The 24,862-nt window shown below is 39.5% G+C and overlaps 1 protein-coding gene across 46 annotated transcripts in view; it reads right to left on the bottom strand.

Annotated features, from left to right (window-relative positions):
- Positions 1 to 24,862, bottom strand: part of ANK3 (ankyrin 3) — a 518,594-nt gene that overhangs the window by 149,263 nt on the left and 344,469 nt on the right. For 43 of the 46 annotated variants that reach the window (XM_067025566.1, XM_067025563.1, XM_067025562.1 and 40 more), the window contains 5 exons: positions 14,823 to 14,921; positions 9,562 to 9,759; positions 7,615 to 7,713; positions 4,783 to 4,881; positions 2,059 to 2,157 (listed from right to left, as the gene is read on the bottom strand). In XM_067025566.1, coding sequence (XP_066881667.1) covers positions 2,059 to 2,157; positions 4,783 to 4,881; positions 7,615 to 7,713; positions 9,562 to 9,759; positions 14,823 to 14,921 — 594 coding nt within the window. The remainder of the gene's footprint in view (positions 1 to 2,058; positions 2,158 to 4,782; positions 4,882 to 7,614; positions 7,714 to 9,561; positions 9,760 to 14,822; positions 14,922 to 24,862) is intronic. The other 3 variants (XM_067025572.1, XM_067025578.1, XM_067025579.1) reach the window with 1 other exon arrangement.

Below are 24,862 nucleotides of genomic sequence, written 5' to 3'. Positions count from 1 at the left end.
AACATCAACTGCGCATGTGCACGCCCCAGGCTCCGTTCCAGGTATTCTACCTGCATTAATTCATTCATCATTATAGCAATCCTATCTATTACAACTGTCATTATTCCCATTTTCTATATCAGGAAACTAGAGAAGGAAATGTGGCACAGAGATGTTAATTAACCTGCCAAGTGTTACTCAGGTAGTACATGATGGACAAAGATTCGAACCCAGGCAGCCTGGCTATGGAAGTCAGGCTCTTCACAATGATACGTACTATCTCTTTAATGAGATAACTATACATCTTATGGTCAATTTCAGCTTGTGGGTGAAACCATTTCCTAGACGAAATGCTTCATATGTAACAACACTCAAAAATGTGAGGTTTCTTGTAATGGTAGAGTACAGCCTCTCTTAACCAATCTACTTAACTGATTAACCAACATCCTCTAGATCAGGGGTCAGAACAGTAAAATCAAGGGGCCAAATACAGCTGCCACCTGTGTTTGTAAATAAAGTTTTATTGGAACACAGTCATGTCCATTTGCTGATGTATTAAATTATGTACTATTGCTGTTTTCACTCTATAACAACAGAGTTGAGAGACTGTGGACAAAGACTATATCCTGTGAAGCCTAAAATATTTATGATCAGGCCCTTTACAGAAAAAGTTTGCTGAGCTTTGTTTCTAGGTCCTCTGTAAAATCTAGCAGCTGGCACCACGATACACCGGACACTCAACATTTATAGTCTGCTGACTAGAATGTTACCACTACCTTTGTACCCACCTGTGGATTTTATGTTTACAAAGAACTAGTTGTGTTTGTTCCCACACTAGTATGTTTATACTAGTACTTTTCTAGTTTGTACTATATTTACACTAATTATATAATTACATAATATGTTAACAGGTAAAATATGAGTACGAAAGGAAAGGCTTTAAGAACACTAAGTTAAAAGCCTTGGAGAGCCTTGGTAGATGTTGATAAAAACCAACTATGGTCAAACTACATATGGCTAGGAGAGCTGAAGAGACTGGGGGAAAATTATAAAAGTTGAGAAATATCCTGTACTCAAACTGCTTTGCAAATGCCTCAGTTTTCTCTTCATTTAACCCTAAAGTAGAAACTACAAAGTATGTAATTAAATGACAAATAAATGTACATTTGTATATTGAACGGCTAAAATTAAATGGTTGAGGTATTTACATATCTATTTACGATTCTTGACCTAAACTGCCATTTAAAAAAAAAATTGGTAAATAAATTATAGTTTATTCATGCACTAAAAAAACATTTAAAAAAGCTAAACATCAATAAATAAACAAACAACAAATTTTAAACTGCCATTTTGATAACCAGACCAACTACCATCAAGACAGAGACAGATAGTGAGTTTCTTCTGGAGGGTAAATGCCAGGCAGAGAATGACGCATTCAAACTCAGCCCTTGGACTTCCCCAGCTGTCCAGTGGTTAAGGCTCCACCTTCCAATGCAGGGAGCGTGGGTTCGATCCCTGGTCTGGGAACTAAGATCCCACGTGCCGTGAGGTGTGGCCGAAAACAAACAAACAAACAAACAAACTCATCCCTGATGTTCTTCTATATTCTATGTTCCATGAACAACTCTGACCAAGTCTCAGGGTTTATGGTTTCACAACTTGCAGAGAAAAAGTTCAAACTCCCTTTTTCCTTTTGTGGCTCTGACAGTTGACATCTAGGTCAACCAAAAGAACTCAATTATGCTTCCAAACTGTGCTTGTTTTAGAAGCTTTGTGCATGAGCCCTTCTCCATAGAGTACAAACACCTCTGGGCCAATTCTAGGTTTGTTTCCTAAGCCATTAGGGATGAGCAATGTGCCAAGGACACAAAGTTCTTGTATTTCATTTTGTTAAATAATTGAGTAGATACACATGCAGGGAAGGGATGTTTTCAATATCCCTTGGGTAGAGGCTTTTGTCATTGGTGGTGGTTCCTTACTTTAAAAGAGTGATCCTGGAAGAAAGCATGCCTATGTTTAAAGGTTTTATTAAAATCATTTCTTCTCTCGGCAGCAAACACTTCCACGCTCGGCACATACCTTAGCTTTAGCTTCTACCTGAGCACCGTCTTGCACCAGATACCGCACGACTTCGGCCTGGCCGGAGCGAGCTGCCATGTGCAGCGCTGTTTCTCCTCTCTGGGGAACAGGAGCCAAGGTAACTTAACGGCAGCTCTAAAGAAGACTGGCCTATTTTCTTTGCATAAAGTTGATGATGGAGGGTTTTTTTTTTTTTTTTTTTTTAAATAAAAAGTAGTTCCAAGCACTTCCTTATTGAAAATAGGAAAGATAGGAAATGAAATACACAAGAATTTCCCAGGAACCTGGTCCATGATGGAAGACATCAGTGTAAGCCCAGAGAGCACGGCAGGATCAGAAGCCATGCTCAGTAATCTACAATGTAGCCTCACTGGGGGTTCAAAGGCAAATGCTATGGAGGCAAACAGGAGGGTAGGTGAGTGGGGAGCGCAGATGGGGAGTGCTCCTGGAGACAGGCCAGGCCGTATCCTGGCCGAGGGAGGTGCTGCTAGCCGGCATCAGCAGGCTACTTCAGTAACCCTTTGGGATGCCAGCTGTAGCATGCCATCCCTTCCTACTTTTCAAAAACAGCGGCAGTCTGGATATTTGTGTATATTTCTTGAATGTTGGTCAAAACATCAGAGTTCAGAACAAAAGGAAACCAAAAATGCTGCACAGGCAACACAAAACACACCCAAGGGCCAGACGTGGCTTGCCCTTGGTTTGCATTTCCTGCTTTATCTCAGCAGGTCATTATCCTTTTGGGCATTATCCCAAGGGGTTATTTTCTTTGCCACTGGACTTCCCCCGCCCCTGCTGCTTTTCACCAAACGGACTTTAATTCAGATGATCTCTTCGTTTATTTAATAATTAAAAAAAGGAAAACAACATAGAAAACACATACGGATGGAAATGTAAAAAGGAATAAAAATCAAATATATTCTCCCCCACACAAGTGATGCCCACCTTTATTTTATTTTATTTTATTTTAAATTATATACTTATGTATTTATTTTTGGCTGCGTTGGGTCTTCGTTGCTGTGCACAGGCTTTCTCTAGGTGTGGCGAGCAGGGGCTACTCTTGCGGTGCGCGGGCTTCTCATTGCGGTGGCTTCTCTTGTTGCGGAGCACTGGCTCTAGGCGCGCGGGCTTCAGTAGCTGTGGTGTGCGGGCTTCAGTAGTTGTGGCCCGTGGGCTCTAGAGCACAGGCTCAGTAGTTGTGGTGCACGGGCTCAGTTGCTCCGTGGCATTTGGGATCTTCCCGGACCAGGGCTCGAACCCGTGTCCCCTGCATTGGCAGGCGGATTCTTAACCACTGCGCCACCAGGGAAGCCCCAATGCCCACCTTTAAATTACTTTTTATAGATATTGCTTTGCTTTCCATCCACCTCCATGGAAGGATATGCAGAGATACAGTTCACATGAAACTTGTTGCTGTGTTTCCTGGAAAGGTGCTGAGGATGTAGGTGACCATGTTACCCGGTGTTCTCTTTGTAAAGGAAAACCTTCTCTCCTGGCATTAGTACCAGAAAAGACTGCATTTCAGCTGAGAGCTGGTCTGACGTGGATGTGCTGACTCAAGCTGCTGGAAGACACAGAGCCTTTTGGGGGCCTACCCTCAGGGTGAGGACGCAGGACCTTATGGTTTGCCCTTTCTGTGCCAGAATGTTCCTCATTTTATTTTTATTTCTTTGGTGCTCATGAGTCCAACTAGTGTTCTTATGCTTGTGGTCTGGGGTGCTAAGACTGTTATGCTGCTAAACTTAAAATTCTGTAAAACAATGTCAAAGGCCACACGCAGATGGAGGGTGATGTTACTCCTCTGACATTTACTATGAAGTGAGTCTCATGGTTCTGCAGAGCAATGCTTAGTGTGGGAAAACAACAACATCCAATAATGAACTGAGTTCCATGGGTTTGCGATAACATTGTGGAGCACGCTGAAGAGAAATTACTTTGAAGTTACTTGAAATCACAATAAGGAGAGTGTTGGAACCACCTTCTCAACATGCAACACTTATTTTTAAAAAAAATTTTATTCAAGTAGAGTTGATTTACAATGTTGTGTTAATCTCTGCTATATAGCAAAGTGACTCAGTTATACATATATATTCATTTTCATTTTCTTTTCCATTACGGTTTATCACAGGATATTGAATATAGTTCCCTGTGCTACACAGTAAGACCTTGTTGTTTATCCATCCTCTATATACTAGTTTGCATCTGCTAATCCCAAACTCCCAATCCATCCCTCCCCCAACCCCCTCCCCCTTGGCAGCCACAAGTCTGTTCTCTATGTCTGTGAGTCTGTTTCTGTTTTGTAGATAAGTTCATTTGTGTCACATTTTAGATTCCACATGTAAGCGATATCATACGGCATTTTTCTTTCTCTTTCTGACTTACTTTGCTTAGTATGATAATCTCTAGGTCCATCATGCATGCAACACAATGCTTCTGTTGAAAAAAAAACTCTCCCCGTCCACAAAACTTTATTTTTTAAAGCATAACATTCAGTAGTAATATACACAGTCCCTAAATCTTAGCAATTTGTGACCAGTTAGTGATCGAATGGATCTTGCCTTTGAAATAAAGGAAACCACAGGTATTTTCAAAATTCTGCCCTCTTAAGTACTCAGGTTAAATGGGAATTAATTTACCTGTAACAAAAATAAGTAGATTGAGAGCAATCGTTTCCAGTTTCATAAATGCTCACAATTAGACCTACTTTGTTCAAAGGATACTTACCACGTTGGTGGTATTTGGTGAGGCTCCATGATGCATTAGTTGTGACACGATATTTACATGCCCCATGAAGGCAGCAACATGGATTGGGGTAAGGCCCGACTGGGGAAAAAGACAGAAATGTCAGTTTGTTGGCTTTTTTTTTTTTTTTTCCCCGCAGTACGCGGGCCTCTCACTGCTGTGGCCTCTCGCGTTGCGGAGCACAGGCTCTGGACGCGCAGGCTCAGCGGCCATGGCTCACGGGCCTAGCCGCTCCGCGGCATGTGGGATCTTCCCGGACCGCGGCACAAACCAGCGTCCCCTGCATCGGCAGGCGGACTCTCAACCACTGCGCCATCAGGGAAGCCCCTGTTGGCTTATTTTAAAAAGGGTTTGTCTGCCTGCCTGTCTGCCTACCTGCTATCCATCCATCCAGGCTAAGATAACCAATTTATTGATGAGATCAGAAAACATCAAGACATCACCATTACGTCATATATTTTATAAGGCAAACGTATCAATATTCATCATTTCTCTAAAGCATGTTCCGTGATTATGAAAGGCCTATTTCATAACCATTAAAGCAGAAAGATTTATTTCAGACATTTTATATAGCTCTATAAAAAATATTTAGAGAAATACCTTGAAGGTTTTTTCCCTTTGCTACTAAGCCTTCCTTATCCATATGACTGTGTGTGTGTGTGTGTGTGTGTGTGTGTGTGTGTCTGTGTCTGTGTGTGGAGAGGGGACACTTGTGTGATCACATACACAATAGCAAAAAGTCAACTTTTATTTCAGCTCCTATTCTGGCCTTTTAATAAGGACTCCCATGCTCTCAGAATCCCTGATTACATGTGAAAGAGCAGGGTGGGAACACAAAGCCATCCCTCTAAGAAATGAGCAGATCAGCATTAACGGTCCCAATCATTAAAATTTTTATCTTTCTGCATATTATAAATTAAGGTGATATAATTAAGGCAAATAGAACAATGGTCACTAGACTAGACCTTAATTTTCATGTGTGCTTCAAAGTCCTCCTCACACACCCACCCCCCCAACGTCTGGTGCTTCTTGCATAAAATGATTCCATTTTCAACTTTTCGGAATTTAATCCCACTTATACCATGAACATCATAATTTGGAAAAAAAATACTTCATATAGCAAGAAAAAGCTGAGAGAGAAGGAGACAACTAATTGCAACAGAAATTTAAGTAATGTCAAAAAATCTGTTAAAGGAATTCTGTACAATGAAAGTAAGATAGAAAACAGAAGAGGCAGAATTTTGATTGCCCGGACTTCAAATAGTGGGAACTGAGGAAAACAGGGGGGAAGGAGAATTTTGTTATAATTCGGCACCTTTTCCCTTCAGCAGGGGGAGTTGTTAGGACACGGTCTGCACAGCCTTTCTGAGGGAGTACAGGGCTGGCAGTGGAAGCTTCTCATCACAGGCTGGCAACTCTGGACACTTATTCAGACGCCAGTGAAAAATCTTTTATTTCAAAGACCATTTTGATCTTTAAAAAGGGCTGCCGCGCACTGAGAATAAACTTACTAATTTGTAATGAAAATAACTGGGTGCCTACCATGAAGCCAGAAGACTCAGAAAAGAGCAAATCAGTATTAATATTTTCTATCATTTAGTATTTCGAAGTTGTAAGTGTTAGAAATCAAGGCAAATACTTCATTTGCAGATGAGAAACTGAGGCAAAGCAACAATGACTGGACTAGACCTTAGTTTTTACGTTAGCTTCAAATCCTAGAGTCTTCGTGGTTGCATTCCACAAAACTTTACTGAATGATCTACTATGGCATCTCCTGTGTTGCGGGTATAATTAAGACCAGTAAGACTCTGGCCTGCCTTGGTGGAGCGTGCAGTTTTGGGGCGGGGTGGAGGGGAGTGGCTGGGTCATAAGTAAGCCAGCTGGACAAGAGCTTTGACGGAAATATGCACAGGATGTGACGATGGTCCCAAGGAGGAGCTCCTGGCCCGTGCCAGGGGTTAGGGGAGGATTCCTGGAGAAGGCAGCCCCAGATCTGGTCCTGAAAGACATACAGAACTAGCCTGCAAAGGGAGGGGCGTGACGCATGGAGGGTGTAGAGATATGGAGTGAACAAAAGGGAGTGCAGCCTAGGGGAATTGGTGCCAGGCTTGGTTTGCGGGTTGCAGGCTCAGCCCTGATCCCAATAAATCGCTTCTCTGAGTTCTATGTCAGTTTGTATGAAAGAAACCGAGAGCTACCCTTTTACTAACTTCAGCAACTCTGTGTTTCGTTAATTCTGAGTTTTTCCTGAAAGCAATCCTCACGTCATCAGTATGCAGAGGTTATGTTGTGCAGGGGTTCTCAACTGTGGCACACGTGACATTTTGAGCCAGCTAATCCTTTGTTGTTGGAGGTTGGGCTGTACACTGTAGAATGTTTAGTAGCATCTCTGGCCTCTGTCCACTAGATGCCAGTAGCACCATCCAGTTGTGACAACTAGAAATACTTCCAGACATGGCCAAATGCCTCCTAGCACGCAAAACCACCCCTAAGCACTGCATTACAGGGTTTGAGAAGCAGTGCATGAATGGATTTCATGTAAATTACGCTTGGCGTGATGGCAACCCCCCCATCCCCCCACCCGCCTTGAGCACGACACATGTGTTTGGGTCATGCTTCTCGTCACGGTGAGGTATTTGCACTCTCCTCCCACTCTTGTCTGCTCTCCTAAGGACTGGCAGCCCCTTGGCTGAACGGTTCAGAAAGTAGTATGACAACCACACACAGCAAAACTAGCTGGTCGTCAGGGAGGGCCCTGGCCCTCTGCCTGCTGAGGCTATACATGGGGAACCCCAGAAACCCTCCTCTTCTCACCTCGGTTACAGCTTGGATGGATGCGCCATGTTTCAGAAGCAGTTCCATTACTTTAATTCGATTCTTCTTGCAGGCAATATGGAGAGGGGTAAAGCCATTCTGCAAGGGGAAAAGTCACAGACCTATTGGATTACCTTCCGTTGAGATCTACTTCCACCGTGTGTGGTAAAATATTTTTGCAAAAGTGATGTTGTGTAAAGATTTGGAAATGAGTGGCAACAACGAGGGGTTAAACCGAATACAGATCCTTTTCTGGAAGCACAGGTAGTCTGCCTGCTCCCAGGAACCCAAGGTGCCCTGCTAATCACGAACAGGAAGCAAATTTTTGTCATAATCTCCCGGTAGTTAAGGCAAAATGGTCATGCGTCTTCTTAGACTATTTTATTCTGGAATTTATTTTCCAAATATGTCCCTCCTCTACCTCATTTCAAACACAGACTAAAAACATCTCGGCCAAAATTTGTCCTCACAGCCAAAACTTCACCACTGCCTGTTGCGACTTCTCCGCTGCATTCAAAGACAACTTCAAGACCTGTTCGGAAATGTTTTTATTTCTTCCAAGTTTTAAGATTCAAGTAGGTGCTTACTCCAAGGAAGCAGAAAGTTAAACAACCCAACATTAGTTGGCTCATTTGGGTTAATATTTAATCTAATAAAAGAACCTGCTTTTTAAACAAATTACTTATCAAACTGTACTGTCCGCTAAGTGAGAGAGACCATGGAGCATATTTTTGTCGCCACAGAGAACTACAGAATATCAGGGCCCACCATGCAAGCTTAGGTCAAAGTCACAGCGAGTGCTTCTATGGAGGTTTTGAGACCATTTCCCAGGCCGTAGTCCATCCGGGGATGACTGCCTACAACCTCCAGAACCTCCTAATGTTGTGAAGTCTTCAGTCAGAGGAAAATGAGGATGAGACCACACCCTGTTGTAAGGCTTTTTTCTTGTGTGGAAAAATAAGTCATGACTGCTCATTTCTTCTCCTCCCCTCTCAAAGATATGTTTGCTATCTTGGGCCAGTCAACAGCTCTTGAAATGCTGCTCCAGGAAAAGCATTTAGAATTACGATGGTGATGGAGCTGCCTGGGGTCTGGAGGGCTCCTTTCTGCCCATCCTTTCCTGCCCACTCCAGATCTCAGGGCCCACAGAGTGCCAGAGGTGACCATAAGAGCCGCAAGGGAGCAGAGACCCTTCCTAAAATGGTTGATCAGATGACAGCCTTTACCGCAAAATTGCTAGTAAATGCACATTTTCCCTAGCACTTGGTGACATATTTTTTTTCCTGAACATGAGTGCTTCTTCTGAACTAAATTTAAACAGCTTACTAACTTGGGACCATTTATTTTTCTAAAGACAACAAACACCATCTCCTTGTGAAAACCGAACTATACAGCAAAGCTCAAGGTTAAAGCAGCATGTCATTCTAGGAGTTAAGACTACAAGCTAGACCAAATTTTTGATTCGCATCTCGAGGAAACAATGGCAGGTGATATTTCATTACCTTAACATGGCCAACATCCTCACATCGAATTTCTGCTCACAAATTCCTAGACCCTTCATGTTTAAGATGAAGTTTTCTGATCATTTTGCCTCGTACTGTTAGATCTCACAAAAAACTTTTAATTCACAGTTATCACTTTACCTACCAGAAGATAAGTCGACCAGCTCAGTCCTTTTGTACTTGTACAGTCTTTGGGTTTATTTATGTAAGAGAATCACGAGTGTGACCATAAAGAAGTTAATGATTTAGCCTCACCAGTCTTGCGTATGTTGGAAATAGAAGGGTTTACAGATTTTCCAGAAGGCCATTTGAAGGTTGACAAGAAGTACACTTTACTTAACTAGAGCTTCCATTTTCACCTCCTGAAAAGGAATCCCTTTACGTGCGGGGGCAGCACGTGGTCGGCAAGACAACACAGGCTGGACTTGTGAGCCAAGCTACTCACCAGGGCTTTGGCGTTGGGGTTAGCCTTCTTGTCCAAGAGAACCTTGGCGACTTTGTAATGGCCACAGTGGGCAGCCACGTGCAGGGCGGTCAGGTAGTCATTGGTGACGTCGTCCACAGGCACGTTATGCTGGAGGAGAAGTTGGACGCAGTTTAAATGATCCCCCTGTGTAGCCATGTGCAGTGGAGACAATCCATTCTGGAACACAGAAGACAAGCAGAGTTTACTGTTTTCCCTTTCAAATGCGAATGTGCCCAACACAGAATACAGTACAAATGTGAACAGATGAAAACCCTAGATGTGCACACGGAAATACCTTCTCTTTCTAAAAGGTTTTGTGGCAACTGGTTTGAACTGCAGCTACTTTCCAAACTAGTCCTCCTCCTTCTTATATCAATCAAAAATAAATTTTCGACGATAATTTCTCTTTCTGATTTAAAAAATAGTGTGAATTGCACTAAGGTCCACTATTGATTGCATTTCCAGTGAATGTGAATTCTTAATATTTAAGACTGAAGACTGGAAATCAACTATACTTCAATTAAAAAAGTACTGATAATAACAACAACCACAAAAGACTGAAAAGGATAAAATAAAGGCAGAAACAGAATGGTATTCATGGTTTTTATTTTGTGCTCCTGTGTTATTAATGCTTGCTATTGAATATTATATTGATCAATTTTTAGAAAAATGATCTGAATACAACACATTTCATCTCACATCAATGTAGAAAGGAAAACTTTGCCCTTTTCCATCAATCTGGTGCCCCCATGTGTCTGTGGCGAGGAAAGGCAAGCCTGTGACGAACTCATTAACTAATTAATGCTTGCCTCAGTTTAAATCAATTGGGTTCAATGACAGGTCATCATATGCAATACGGATAAGTAAAAAATTCATTTAGAGAGCTGAGAGAAGGCATGAGTGCGGTCAAAGGTAACTAAAACCGTTAAAAAGATTGGAGTGACATTTAGCATTCAACACACGTTTTCTAACGAAGGCAAAAACAAGGTATTAAGATATCAGTCTTTCCAGGCACACTTCCTTTAAATGTGGAGACAAAGTGTTGGAGCCTGGGAAGTTCCTAGAGAATCCAGTTATCAAGAGAGGCTCTAGTAATTACTGTAACCTAGTTTAACCAACGTGGGAGGGAAAAGTGATAGTAAATTCAGTTTCCAAAAAAATCATCAACACTGAACTTTGAAAATAATGATATACTAAATATGCACCAATGAATTAGGTATTTCTGAATCCTCCGGGCCAAGTTAAATTTCCCTAATTTATCTGAACGACATAAAACAACAGTTCAAGAGGGGGAAAAAAGCAAGCTTTCCTTTGGCCACTCTCATGGCATCATTCACTCACCATGTCATGTATTTCAGCTATTTTTGTTTCTTGAAAACAGAAGGTTCATGGGTTATAATTTCCCCATATTGCCCAGCAGAGAGCCTTGTATATATAGAAAGAGCTCCATAAATAATTATGTAAATTTAAAGCCTTCATACACTGCCAGTCAAGCAGAATATTTCTGCCTAAAAAATTCCACTCCAACATTTTGAACCAAAGTAGAAACTAAGGTGCAAGAAAGGAGGGGAACATTTCTCATTTGAGATACTGCCACCCACGAGCATATGCACTTGTTTATTTCCTGCCAAAACATTCCTCCGCTTTATGTTTTGATACAGTCTTTGAGGAAAACACGAAGTAAACAAAGAAACAAAATGTGAGAGAACAAATGACTTAGTGGAGAGTAGAAATGGGAAGCTGTGTCAATAAAAGAAGGAAATTCTCTAATGATACACAAAACAACCACATATGAGTGGGTAACTTATAGGTCACTGGGGAAGGACCAGAAGAAAGGGAAGATCATCTGCCATGTGGACAGGGGTCATATTACGTATGGCATTGTCATCAAGCTAAAATCATGGATACAGTGTGATGGTTCTCCTTAGCTCAGAAAGATGAAAGTCTTGAAGAATGAGACAGACAGTCTTAAAATTCGGAATGACTTCATTCCCTTACTATTCATTCAACAAATATTTGGGGAAGGTCTCCTATGCGCCAGGTGCTGATTTAGGTCCTTGGGGGTACTGCACTGAATAAGACAAAGTTCTTGTTTTCATTTCACTGAAGAAAGAGACAGCAAACAGGTAAAGAAACTAAGAAGGCCTCTCTGAGAAGATGACATTTGAGTTGAGAAATGTGTGAAGACTGCAGAGCTCTGGGACAGACTGAGAGAGGTCAGTCTGAGGGAATGGGAAATGAGAACAAACTTGGTGTATTCTAGGAAGTGAAAGGAGGCTGCTTGGCTAGAAGAAGGTAAGGACCAGAAGGAGAGATGAGGCAAAGAGGTGGTCAGATTCTGGTAAGGAATTCTCAGTGCAGTGGGCGGGGCAGCTTCCAGATAAACATGGTAGATGTGACATGCGTGTTTATCCATCCTTTCACAAACTCCACTAAAAAACATGAATGGAATTGAAAAGGTAAAACCCACAGGGCATGCACACCCACCTATACAACATGGCAGAGGAAACAAAAACAGATGTGTGATGTCTATAAACTTTGGAATATGAGAAAATATTTTAAGTGTTACCTCATCAAGCAGAGAGGAAAAGGCTGACACCTAAGTGCCTGTTGAAGGGTATAATCCGTGGTGTGCTGGTAAATGTTTCACAATAGCTCTTTGAAGAAGAACAGCCCTGAGACATGGCATTTGCCAATTTCCAAGGTGTAAAGACCTCTATGCTATGACCGATTTCAAGCTATCAACATGATGTTACTGAATATGGAACTGGAAAGAGATGTACACAACAGGTTCAACATTCTCAACATTTCCACAACTGGAAAGAGATGTACACAACAGGCTCCAGTATACCACGGGGTATAATACAGACAACGGATTTACCTCTCAGATGCCCCAAAGGCAGACAATACGGAAACAGAGTACCTTGGAGGATAAAGATGAAGCTTGGGGCCAAAAGCAGGATTGGTTTAGCTGCCTATGGAGTGGTCAGGTCTCCAAGCCCTTCCAACCCAGCAAAGCCAGATGACTGCCCCCTCATAACTTGCAGGACACCAGGAATTTAATTTGTGGAGATTCTGGATGTGGAGGCTGGGGCAGAGCAGAGGGCAGTGGTTAGGCTCTGGACTGAGAACAGGTGTTCACAGAAGAAGGAAGGACAGCATAGGTGTTAAGAGTATGATCTCTAGAGTAAGACTGCCTGGGTTCAAGTCCGTGGTCTGCCACTAGCTGAGACATCTCGAGAAAGTTACTTTCTCTCTTTGGGTCTCAGTTTCCTCATCTATAAAAAGGGCATAATAGTAAAATCAGTACCTCCTCGAGTTGTTGTGGGGAGTAACTGGGTTAATATATGTAAAGTGCTTAGAGCCTGGTATGTAGTAAACACTATGTAAATGTTGTTATTGTTATGATTAAGGTATGCATAGAGGACCAGGAGAATGACAGCTCCTTTTCCTTTTTCTTACTCAATGTATTCATCTGGATGTACATGACAAAAGGTTAGAGGACTCATCCCTCAAAAAACCCAAACTTTCCAGAGAAAAGGGCAATTTATCCTGATGTTAGGGACCCCTCCAACCGCCCACCACCTGATACACCTGAGAGGAGCCCTGCCCACACTCTCATGGAGCTTCCACTCAAAGGTGAGTGCTTGACACGGTCAGGTACAGACATTCGTGGGCAACCCCCATGATGAAAAAGAGAGCCAAAGCCAACAAAGAGAAAAAAGGAAATCTGAGGAGTTAGGGACAGATGAGAGGCAGAAAGAATTTTTAAAGAAATGTCACCTTGAATGTTCTCCAAAAGGAAACAGAATGTATAGCATCCATAAAACAAGAACTGGATGCTTTAAGAAAAGAAGCTCTCAGAGGACAAGAAAATGTTCTCGCATATTAAAAGCATCAAAGAAAAAAGTCAAGGAGATTTCTCAGGAAAAAAAGCCAAATAGATACTGAGATGAACACTAGGAGAAGAATGACGAGACAATGATTTGCTTTTTAATTGTGCCTGTACTGCTTTGATAAAATAAAAATTAATTTTAAAGAGAACGACGGGAATTACTTGGAGGCTTTTTAGGCAGGAGGTTGACATGATTTGGTTGACAGTTTATATGGCCACTCTGACTGCAAAATGGGAACTGGATTGGAAAGGAGCAGGTGAGGAAGTGGGGGACCAGTAAGGAAGTGATTATGATGGTTCAGGAAGATGAGGTAGCTCAAAGATAACAGTGGGATGGAGAGAAGGCAGATATGGACTTTGTGAAAGGAAGAACAACAAATCGAATGGTTTAGATGAGAAGCACTCAAAAGTCCAAGATGTCATCACGTGCAAGGAAAAATGGTGGCTGCTTAATTCTGTTGGATAATATCTCCAACAGCTCATCAATCTAAACCCTGCATTTCAAATGAGTGATGAAATTGTTCAGACCACCTTGACCCTGTGCATCTTCACTAGAGTTGTGGAGTAAATACCCATCAGAGTACAAACAGGAGTAATATGTGCTTTGAGGTTTTTTTTTGTTAATGTTTAGAAATCAGGGCTCTTTATAAAGCTTAACATAGCTTCAAAAATTCACTGGTTTGATTTATAAAAACAATAACGACTCTGAGGTAGTTTTTATATGTCCCAAAATATATTTACAAATATTCTCTTTTTCAAATACTGTCAAATGGTTTTACCATTTAAAAATCCAGAAGACACTTAGTAAAACATTATTTTTTTTCAGGCCATCATCATGTATTCCCTTCAGATATGTCAACTTTTCCAAAGGCCCAAGCAAGGTATAGTCTTTCCAAAGTTTCCAGTCTTTTTCAGTTAAATGATATCTTGGCCTTTTTAATAGTCTGTGAACTCTCAAGAAATAAACTGAAGGGCTGGAGAAAGTGCACCAGCACCCAGACTTTACACTGTAGATCTTGCAGTCTTTCTTTCCTCAACAAGCAATCATTTCTGAGCTATGAAAGTTTCATAGAATAAAATCAAGCAGTAAGTGTTCTTGAAACAAAACAAAATAAAAACAAAGCAACACACGCAAATGACTTGGTGATAGAGGGCATGCGTCTGAAGGCCTCATAAACCCAGACTTAATCTTGAGGGTCACCAGAGATTGGGAGCACAGAGCCACGCTAATTGCTAAATTCAAACTATGGCATTTTCTATGTGATTGAAAGGCTGGGTGAAATAACCAGTCAAGCGATTCAAAGCTCAATACAGTGTGATGACCAAACACCTGGGGAGAAATTACCTTGGTTTTGGAGAGAATGGGGGCAGCTCGATCAAGCAGCATCTCCACCACCTGCTCATGGCCGCTCCTCGCTCCACAGTGCAGTGGCGTCAGCCCATCCTATCAAACAAGGCAACATCTTCAGTTACAGTTGATGGGAAATTCTATAAATGAGTGCATTCGGTCAAGATTCGGCGCGGCATCCAAGGTGCTGTGGGCCAGCGAGCTTCAAACATTTACGCATGTATCTCGTAAAACAATTTTATATTTTCAACTAGAGGACAGAATTTTTCATAAGTTTAAGTAGTTGCCAAGTGTGTGATTACACACAAAACTGACATTTAAAAATATAACTGTTCCACTACTCTTTCGTCTATCCAATGGAATCTAAACACTATAAGTAATTTGATATCCACCACTTTAAAAAATACACAAATCTTTAAAATAGGAATTTGTAACAGAAATTTTCCATTGGTCCTTTTTGCTCCTGCATGTCTATTTCCGTTCCACTTCCCCCATATAATTTTATCTTCATGTAATATAATTTTATGCTTGAGTGTTTTTTATTGATTACGGTGTCATATTTCCCTGCTGCAAAAATACATAAATTTACTTTTTAAAAAGGTTTAAAGCCTTCCTGAGAACATAAGCCTTTATTTAAGAATCAGAAATAAATCTCCTGATTGGCATTATAATTATTCAAACACAATGGATCAAAACAGCAAAAATATATTACACATTTTATGATTATTAAGCAAGAGTAACAATTTATTAAAAATTCCTCTCTGAATGAGATGTATTTTTTTCACAACTAGTTCACGGATCTGCTAATGAGTATTATTTATTGCTAAGATGAGACAGGGTTCAGCAACAATACTTCTCTAATTTTTGTTTTTATAAATGCTAGTGCTAAGACATCTTGTCTGCATAAATAAGTAGTTGGACTTTTGTTTTGGCAGTGCCGCTAATTCTCTAAACTCCTGAATTACATGCCAAAAATCACTTAATAAACTTTCATCAAAGATTTCTTCCAATGATACATAAGGACCATTAGGTCTTTCCTTTTTGTTGGCAGCAATAGGATTTCTAAGCATTTGATATGCAGAGAATTGCTTATCTAATCACCAGACTCATGAGTTCTTAATAGGACACCAGTATTTTCAACTCTTCCCTTTTCCCACTCTCCATCTCCCCTTCCCCTCAGAGGTTTTGCACCCTGGGGTCCTGTGGCTTAGAGTTAGAGTCAGGCCTTTCCTTCCGATTACGAAGGGCTATTATATTAAAACATAGGTGGGATAAGACAATTAACAGGGAGATAAGGAAGTGGAAATTTATTCACTTAAAACTATCTAAGTGTCTCCAAATCGTATGGAGAAGTTTTCACACACCCTGGCTTACGTGTTCCCTAACTTGAAGAATCCTGCTTTGACACTTAATACCTACCCTAAGGATAGTCACATTTAAAAATACATCAGAAGTCGATTTAATGCATTCAAATCACTTTCTAGATTGTGTGAGCAGATCTTGAAAGTAAGCCTAATTATCCTAATATATAATCAATAAGGTACAATCCTATTTCTAAACTACTAGCTAAATCTCAGTAGAATTAAAATTCCTTGAAAAATGAGATTTGAATTGCAAATATGACATGATCTGGTTTGTATATTTTGAGCATGTTTAAATATTCTACCTTTTATGCTGATTTAAAACATTTGCTCTTCTAAAGCAAAGTTAAGCAATATAACTGTCTTTCAAGTGGAAACAGCATTCTCTTAATAAAATAGAATAAAATAAAATCTGAGAATAAATTAAAAGTATACCCTGAAGGCCAAATGTCTTCCCAGTAATGTAAAATCTGAAAATATCTGAAGGAGAAATAATACAATAATCACATCTACCTTGCAACACACAAAAAAATTTCACATTCTCCGAATGTGATTGCCTTTTATGAACTAAAAGGTCAACTTTAATTCTCTCATTTTCTCATAAGTAGACTCTATGATATAAGGGGTGACAATATGTATAGGCATTTTCACACTATGGTCACAGACATAAAATTATTTACCTTTGAAAACTCATTTATCTTTGAAAATGATCTTCCCCCAAGCAAAATCCTACATACTGAATAACAAAGTGCTTGACTATCTAAGAGTAAAATCTATCTCAACTCCTTAATCCTTTGAAGTACATTGTTCCTTACAGACATATATTTTTGCTGATTTCATCTTTTTAAAAAAGTTTTAATTATGAAAAATTTCAAACATATTTCAGACTAAAGTAGACTGCAGAGTGTAATGTGCGTCTAGGTACCTGGTGGACAGCATCAATAAATGTCACCTTAGGATCCACCTTGATTCATCTATATCCTGACCTCCTCTCCTTTCTTATATTGTTTTGAAGCAAATCCACAACATTCGACCATTGTATTCTCACAACTACCTTTATACGGAAGGTACGATCTTCTTTTTGTAAATAAAGACTCTGAGGCTCAAAGAGGTTAAATGACTCATCCAAGGCTCCATGGGCCGAATTCAGAATGAGGCCAGTGCTGACTGCAGGACAACTAAGGCATATCTTGGGAGGAGTTATTAAGACAAAGCCCCTCTGCTCAAACTTTCAGCCACTCAGCACCTTCTTTTATCTACATTCTGCAGCTGCTACCTCTGATCTCTGGTGTTTATTTATTAAAAACTTATAGAATCTGGAGACTCAGCCAGGAAAGGTGAATTTTTTCTGCAGGGTCAGAGCTGTGAAGGGCTTTCCATTCTAGTCACAGCTCCTTTTATCACCTCATTTCCATGACAAAGTCCTCGAGTTCCCCAAGGAAGGCCTCAGCATCCTTGCTCAACTGCAAAGAACTACCTGAAGCATAGCTCTTTCAATTGTAGTTTTACTTGCAGTATTTTAAACACTAATTGCAAATGGCTGACTCCTTTGGATCTTCTGCAAATTTGCTTTGAAATTTTTCAAAAGTGTGTGGCTCTTCAAATAGCCAGAAGCCTGGCAGGAGAGAGCCCTTTCAGCAGGAAGCTGTACAAGATGTCACAACTGTGTGGTTTCACAGACAGTGCTGGCCTGGCTGCTGGGACAGTCACAGGTCAGTGGAAAACTAGTGCCTAGAGTTGATGTAAGATCTTCAATTAGTACCACAGTTTCTACAGTCACGAAGACCGACACGACCAGCTAAACCACAGGGAGCTGCAAAAGGATCTGCCATGTAGTGATTCACAGTTCAGTTAAAAAAAAAAAAAAAGCAGGCATTGACATTACTTAATTCCAATTTTGTCGGTGGCGGGGGGGGGGAAGTAAACATTTAAATTTCGAACTAATTTCTTTGGCTTTGAAATAGGTGTGGCTTATCATTCATGTTCCTGATGGACTGTTCTTATCATGATAACCCTGTGTTCAAAAAGATCTTTCATAACTGTCATTCATTCCTCAGCCAAGTCTAAATTCCTCAGGTTAGCATTCAAAGCCTTCCAGTCAGTCGCTGCTACACTTGACTCTCCCCTAATTCCCTTCTCTTCTACTTCAATTAAACTCTTCGCAGTTCTTGGAGAAAGCCTCTCATGTTCTAGTTTCTCTGCTTTGCACACACTACTTCATGTACCTTGAAGTTCCCTTTCTATTTTCGCCAAGATCCAAATCCTTACCGTTTAAAGTACAGTTTTCCTTCGAAGACTTTCCCAAAGCCAGACATAACCATTCTACCATCAGGATTCCCCTCATTTTTATCTGAACCTCTTTGGAGGAACCTAGGACTTTTTACTTGGTATTTTAGTCTTTGTGAGCTTGCACTATCATTCCAATGAGTCTGTTTCTGACGACAAAGTTACTAGCTTAAAAGGGATACTTGAATCTCACAGAGAAGGTAACTCAGTATCATGCTGGTGAAAGTTGCTTACTAAAAATGACTGAGTGAATGAATGAATGAGTGGGTGAATGAATGGGTTTTGGGGCTAGTCTTTTAAAAACATTTTCTAGTTAGTTGCTTAATAATTCCTTTCCTTCTTATCCTTTATGTTTAAGACTAGATTGATTTTGTGTGTCAGAAGTGCTATTATAATACCTTATTGTCCCAGAAAAATAAAATTTTCAATAGATAAGTGACTTATAAATTGGAATTACACTGAAGAATATGACTCAGTCTTCTTAGCATTAAGAATAAGGAAGTAAGACCATAAAAAAAGAACGACATAATGCCATTTGCAGCAACATGCATGGAACTAGAGACTATCATTCTAAGTGAAGTAAGTCAGAAAGAGAAAGACAAATAGCGTATGATATCACTTATATGTGGAATCTAAAATACAATACAAAAGGAACTTATCTACGAGATAGAAAGAGACTCACAGACATAGAGAACAGACTTGTGGTTGCCAAGGGGGAGGAGGGGTGGGAGAAGGATGGAGTGGGAGTTTGAGATTAGCAGCTGCAAACTATTATATATAGAATGAATAAACAACAAAGCCCTACTGTATAGCACAGGGAACAATATTCTATATCCTGTGATAAACCATAATGGAAAAGAATGTGAAGAATATATATATATATAGTATATATATTATATATAAACTGAATCACTTGGCTGTAGAGCAGAAATGAACACAACACTGAAATCAACTATATTTCAATAAAAAAAGAATACAAAAGTAAGAGAAATATGAGAATACTTGCTCTAAGATTTTTTTCCTCTTTGTAATTCAGAACACTGTAAGCTTAAAAAATCTATTTTGGACACTGTGTTTTGCAACAGTAGTGAACTGGTTTACATAGCAGAGAACTCCTTTCCTTAAAATTAGAGGAATGCTTTTTCCAATACAAAATAAGGATTCTTACCTGCTCCCAATCCCTGGTAATTTACAATTAATGTACAGTGTCACTTTGAATGGGTCCTAGACTAAAAAGCAGTTCTTCAACCATATAGGACAGTATATAGTTTTGACCTCCAGTTGAAAAATGCTTGACAAAGGCAATTCTTGAGGCTCAAGGGAGGCTGCTTCAAGAAAGGCAGCATATGCAGTTGGACAGGAGAGAAGGAGAGAGGATGTGGAGTTGCCATAGTAACATTATGGGAAGGAAATGAAACTGCATGGGGTTAGTGATTTTTTTTTTTTTTCCAATTCCCCTGATTTCTAAAGTGCTAACATAATGAACAAGTATTCCCTTGGGCAGAATTCTGAAGCAACAAAAACTGGTGAGTCTAGATCTCATATTTCATTTCAGTGACAGTAATCTTATTAGGGAGGTGGGGAACTGCACTTTATTGGCTGGACAAAAGGCTCTTTTGCACAAAGAGCAAAATCCTGCACACTCGAAGGTCAAAAAGATTTTCTTTCGAGCCTGGTTTTTCTGAAAAGCATGGAGCGGGACATTAAACCATCACACTTAGGAATAATGAACCCAGAATATGTCCTTAAGAGGTTGAATCTGCTCAAAGCCAATAATGAAATGATACAAATTCATGACTCGGGAAATACTTTCAGAAAGAAACATAGTTTATTTTGATTACTATCCTCTAGGTTCCTTTCTATTCTTCCTTTTAAGCAAAAAACATACTCAATAGAAGGAAAAGGAAATCAAGCAGAGAGAACTCTGTGGATATATACTTTTTTCTATGTCATGGATATAAAACAGGATGTGATACTTAACTGAAGATTGAAAACAATGAAAGAGAAGGCAGATAGTGCTCATAAGAGGACAGTTATAATGATAGCCAGAGATCAATTAAAAGGCACCAATTACAGTTCAATAGCAAAGCTATTCTCATATCTGTATTTTTCTCTAAAAATTCTGACTGTGGCCCCATTTTGTGCATGTTCGGTAATTGTAGATTTGGCCTGAGAGGAAGTGAAATAACATTTTTGAAACCCCTCTGCTGTCACAGGCTCTTTATATTTGTGATTTTAGTGAATTTTTATAACAACTCATGAGAAAGGCATCAGAAGTTCCATTTATTGATGAGAAAGCTGCTCCACAGGATTAATGTAACTACCCAAGGTCACAGGCAAGTTAATGGTTCGCATTAGAACTTACACTCAGGGTTGCCTCCGTCAGAGGGACTGGATTTCTTCTACTCTACGAAGCAATCTCCTTTTAAGGTCAAGAATTCATTCTGCCATTTATACATAGGAGACAAAAAAATCTCTTTCTAACACTCTTCCTTGCTGTCATGCCATACATTCTACATGTTTTGAATTAAACTAAAATAAGGTAAAATACTTCTGTTGTTCTTTCTCCTTGGAAAACTAGAGCTTTCTCTCTGAGCCTAGAACACACCTGTACACTATTTGTTGTGTATTTCTCCAGTCTGCTCTTTGTGTTTTTTGATCCTTCTTTCTTATCTTCTTTTGGGTTAACCGAGTATTATTTAGTATTCTAGTGATTGAGTCATCATATATATCATTAACTATCTCTTCCTTTTGCTTTTTAACTAAACTCTTTTTCCTTTTCTTTCCTTTTTTTCTCTAGTGGTGGTTCTAGAGATTAAAAGATGTATCCTTGGACCTCCCTGGTGGCATAGTGGTTAAGAATCCGCCTGCCAATGCAGAGGACATGGGTTCAAGCCCTGGTCTGGGAAGATCCCACATGCCGCGGGGCAACTAAGCCCGTGTGCCATGGCCGCTGAGCCTGCGCTCTAGAGCCCGCGAGCCACAACTACTGAGCCCGCGTGCCGCAACTACTGAAGCCCATGTGCCTAGAGCCTGTGCTACCCAACAAGAGAAGTCAATGCAATGAGAAGCCTGTGCACCGTGGCAAAGAGTAGCTCCTGCTCGCCACAACTAGAGAAAGCCCACAAGCAGCAAAGAAGAACCAACACAGCCAAAAATAAATAAAATTAATAAATTTATTTAAAAAAATGTATCCTTAACTTATCACAGTCGAAATAATATTATTAATTATATAGTTACAGTATTTATATATTATGTATTGAACCAATATTATTCTCATGCATGAGAATTCTGCAATAATTCCATTTACATTAGTAGTTTCATCTTTTGTGCTGTAAATATATATTTAACTTTTACATGGATTATAAACCTCATAACAGTTATTACTTAATCAACTTTTTTAAAATTTAAGAAAATAAAAATAATTCTTTATCTGTTTATGACTTCTAACTCATCTCTACTTTATTTAGATCCACATTTCTACCTAGTATCATTTCCCTTCAGAATGAAGAACTTCCTTTAGTATTTCTTTCAGTACGGGTTCGATGGTAACAAGTTATCTCAGCTTTTGTTTACCTGAAACTGTCTTTATTTTACTTTTATTATGGAAATATACATGTACTGGATATAAATTCTAGGTTAACAGATATTTTTTATTCAGCACCTTAAAGATATTTCATTATCTTCTGACCCCCAGTGTTTCTAAGAAGTCAGATAACATCCTCATCATTGTTTTTCCATTTATAATGCATCTTTTCCTCTGGCTGCTTAAAAAATTTTCTATTTTTGACATCCAGCAGTTTCAGTATGATGTGCCTCTGTGTGGTTTTCTTTGTATTTATCCATCTTGGCCTGCTAAGTTACCTGGATTTGTAGTTTATGATTTAATTTGGAAAAAATATATATATATACATATTTTTTTCCTAACCCATTCTCTTTTTTCCTCTACCTCTTAGACTCTATTGTATGTATTTAGTTGGCTTGCTATTATTTCACAGATTGGTGATATGGTGTTAACTTGATTTTTAATCTTTTTGCTTTCTGTTCTTCAGTTTGGATGATTTTTATGACTTGTCTTCAAATTCACCAATTCTTTCTTTCTTTATACTCCATCAGCTGTTTATCCCATCCAATGACTTAAAAAAATTCAGATATTGTGTTTTTCTATTGGAGGATTTCTATCTGCTTTTTCTTAAATTTTTTTAAAGGTTTCCTTATTTCTCCTGAAATTCTTCTTTTCTTCACCCATTATATCTGTCTTTTCCTTCAGATTATTTAACATGTTTAATGTATAATAATTTTAAAATTATATACTGGGTATTGTAAATTGTATGTTATAGCAACTCTGGAACCTGTGGGGACTTGCTTTTAGGCTTTCAACAATAGGTCTATTTCAGTTTTGTTCTTATTCCCAGAGTGATTCCTTTAGTCTTGGGACAAAGATGTTTACCAAGCCTCTCTGATGTGGTAATTCTGTCTCCTGTGTAGCAGGTAGCTGCTGAAGTTTCTTTGAAGGTTTCAATCTTTTAGCTGTTATTTTCCTCTGATCACCTTGGAGTTTTACCTGCACATGCATAGTTCAGGGGTCAACCAAGGATTGTGGAGAGTTACATGTTTATTTCCCTCCTTTGTGGTTTCCTTCTTTTAGGGATTTCCCCCCTAAATGTCCAGGCACTCTTATAGCCCCAAACTTGATCCTCTGTCCTCAAGACAATAAAACTGACTTTCTGCGTGAGCTGTCATAGTATGCTGTACTGACTAGTGAGGGTGCCATGTACATACAGATCTCCTCCTGTGTTATTTAGTTCTTTCAAAAGTTGAATCCACTCCAATTTATTCCTGCTGTCGATGCTTTTCAATGTCTCCAAACATGTTTCTTAGAAATAGTTTTCCAGGGACTTCCCTGGTGGCACAGTGGTTAAGAATCTGCCTGTCAATCTACAGATTCAATGCAATACCTGTCAAACTACCAATGGCATTTTTCACAGAACTAGAACAAAAAATTTCACAATTTGTATGGAAACACAAAAGACCCCGAGTAGCCAAAGCAATCTTGAGAAAGAAAAATGGGGCTGGAGGAATCAGGTTCTGAGACTTCAGACAATACTACAAAGCTACAGTAATCAAGACAGTATGGTACTGGCACAAAAACAGAAATGTAGATCAATGCAACAGGATAGAAAGCCCAGAGGTGAACCCACGCACATATGGTCACCTTATTTTTGATAAAGGAGGCCAGCATACACAATGGAGAAAAGACACCCTCTTCCATAAGTGGTGCTGGGAAAACTGGACAGTTACATGTAAAAGAATGAAATTAGAACACTCCCTAACACCATACACAAAAATAAACTCAAAATGGATTAAAGACCTAAATGTAAGGCCAGACACTATAAAATGCTTAGAGGAATACATAGGCAGAACACTCTATGACATAAATCACAGCAAGATCCTTTTTGACCCACCTCCTAGAGAAATGGAAATAGAAACAAAAATAAACAAATGGGACTTAATGACACTTAAAAGTTTTTGCACAGCAAAGGAAACCATAAACAAGACAAAAAGACAATGCTTAGAATGGGAGAAAATATTTGCAAATGAAGCAACTGACAAAGGATTAGTCTCCAAAATTTATAAGCAGCTCATGCAGCTCAATATCAAAAAACACAAATAACCCATTCCAAAAATGGGCAGAAGACCTAAATAGACATTTCTCCAAAGAAAATATACAGATTGCCAACAAACACATGAAAAAATGCTCAACATCAACATCATTAAAGAAATGCAAATCAAAACTACAATGAGGTATCACCTCACACCAGTTAAGAATGGCCACCTTCAAAAAATCTACAAACAATAAATGCTGGAGAGGGTCTGGAGAAGAGGAAACCCTCTTGCACTGTTGGTGGGAATGTAAATTGATACAGCCACTATGGAGAACAGTATGGAGGTTCCTTAAAAAACTACAAATAGAACTACCATACAACCCAGCAATCCCACTACTGGGCCTATACCCTGAGAAAACCATAATTCAAAAAGAGTCGTGTACCACAATGTTCATTGCAGCTCTATTTACAATAGCCAGGACATGGAAGCAACCTAAGTGTCCATCGACAGATGAATGGATAAAGAAGATGTGGCACATATATACAATGGAATATTACTCAGCCATAGAAAGAAATGAAACTGAGTTATTTGTAGTGAGGTGGATGGACCTAGAGTCTGTCACATAGAGTGAAGTAAGTCAGAAAGAGGAAAACAAATACTGTATGCTAACACATATATATGGAATCTAAAAAAAAAAAAAAAAAAGATTATGAAGAACCTAGGGGCAGGACAGGAATAAAGACGCAGATGTAGAGAATGGACTTGAGGACATGGGGAGGGGGA

This window comes from Kogia breviceps, chromosome 2, assembly GCF_026419965.1.
Source record: "Kogia breviceps isolate mKogBre1 chromosome 2, mKogBre1 haplotype 1, whole genome shotgun sequence".
Lineage (NCBI taxonomy): Eukaryota > Metazoa > Chordata > Mammalia > Artiodactyla > Physeteridae > Kogia > Kogia breviceps.
The sequence above is the reverse complement of the archived record's forward strand: the minus strand, read 5'-3'. Positions and strand labels throughout refer to the sequence as shown.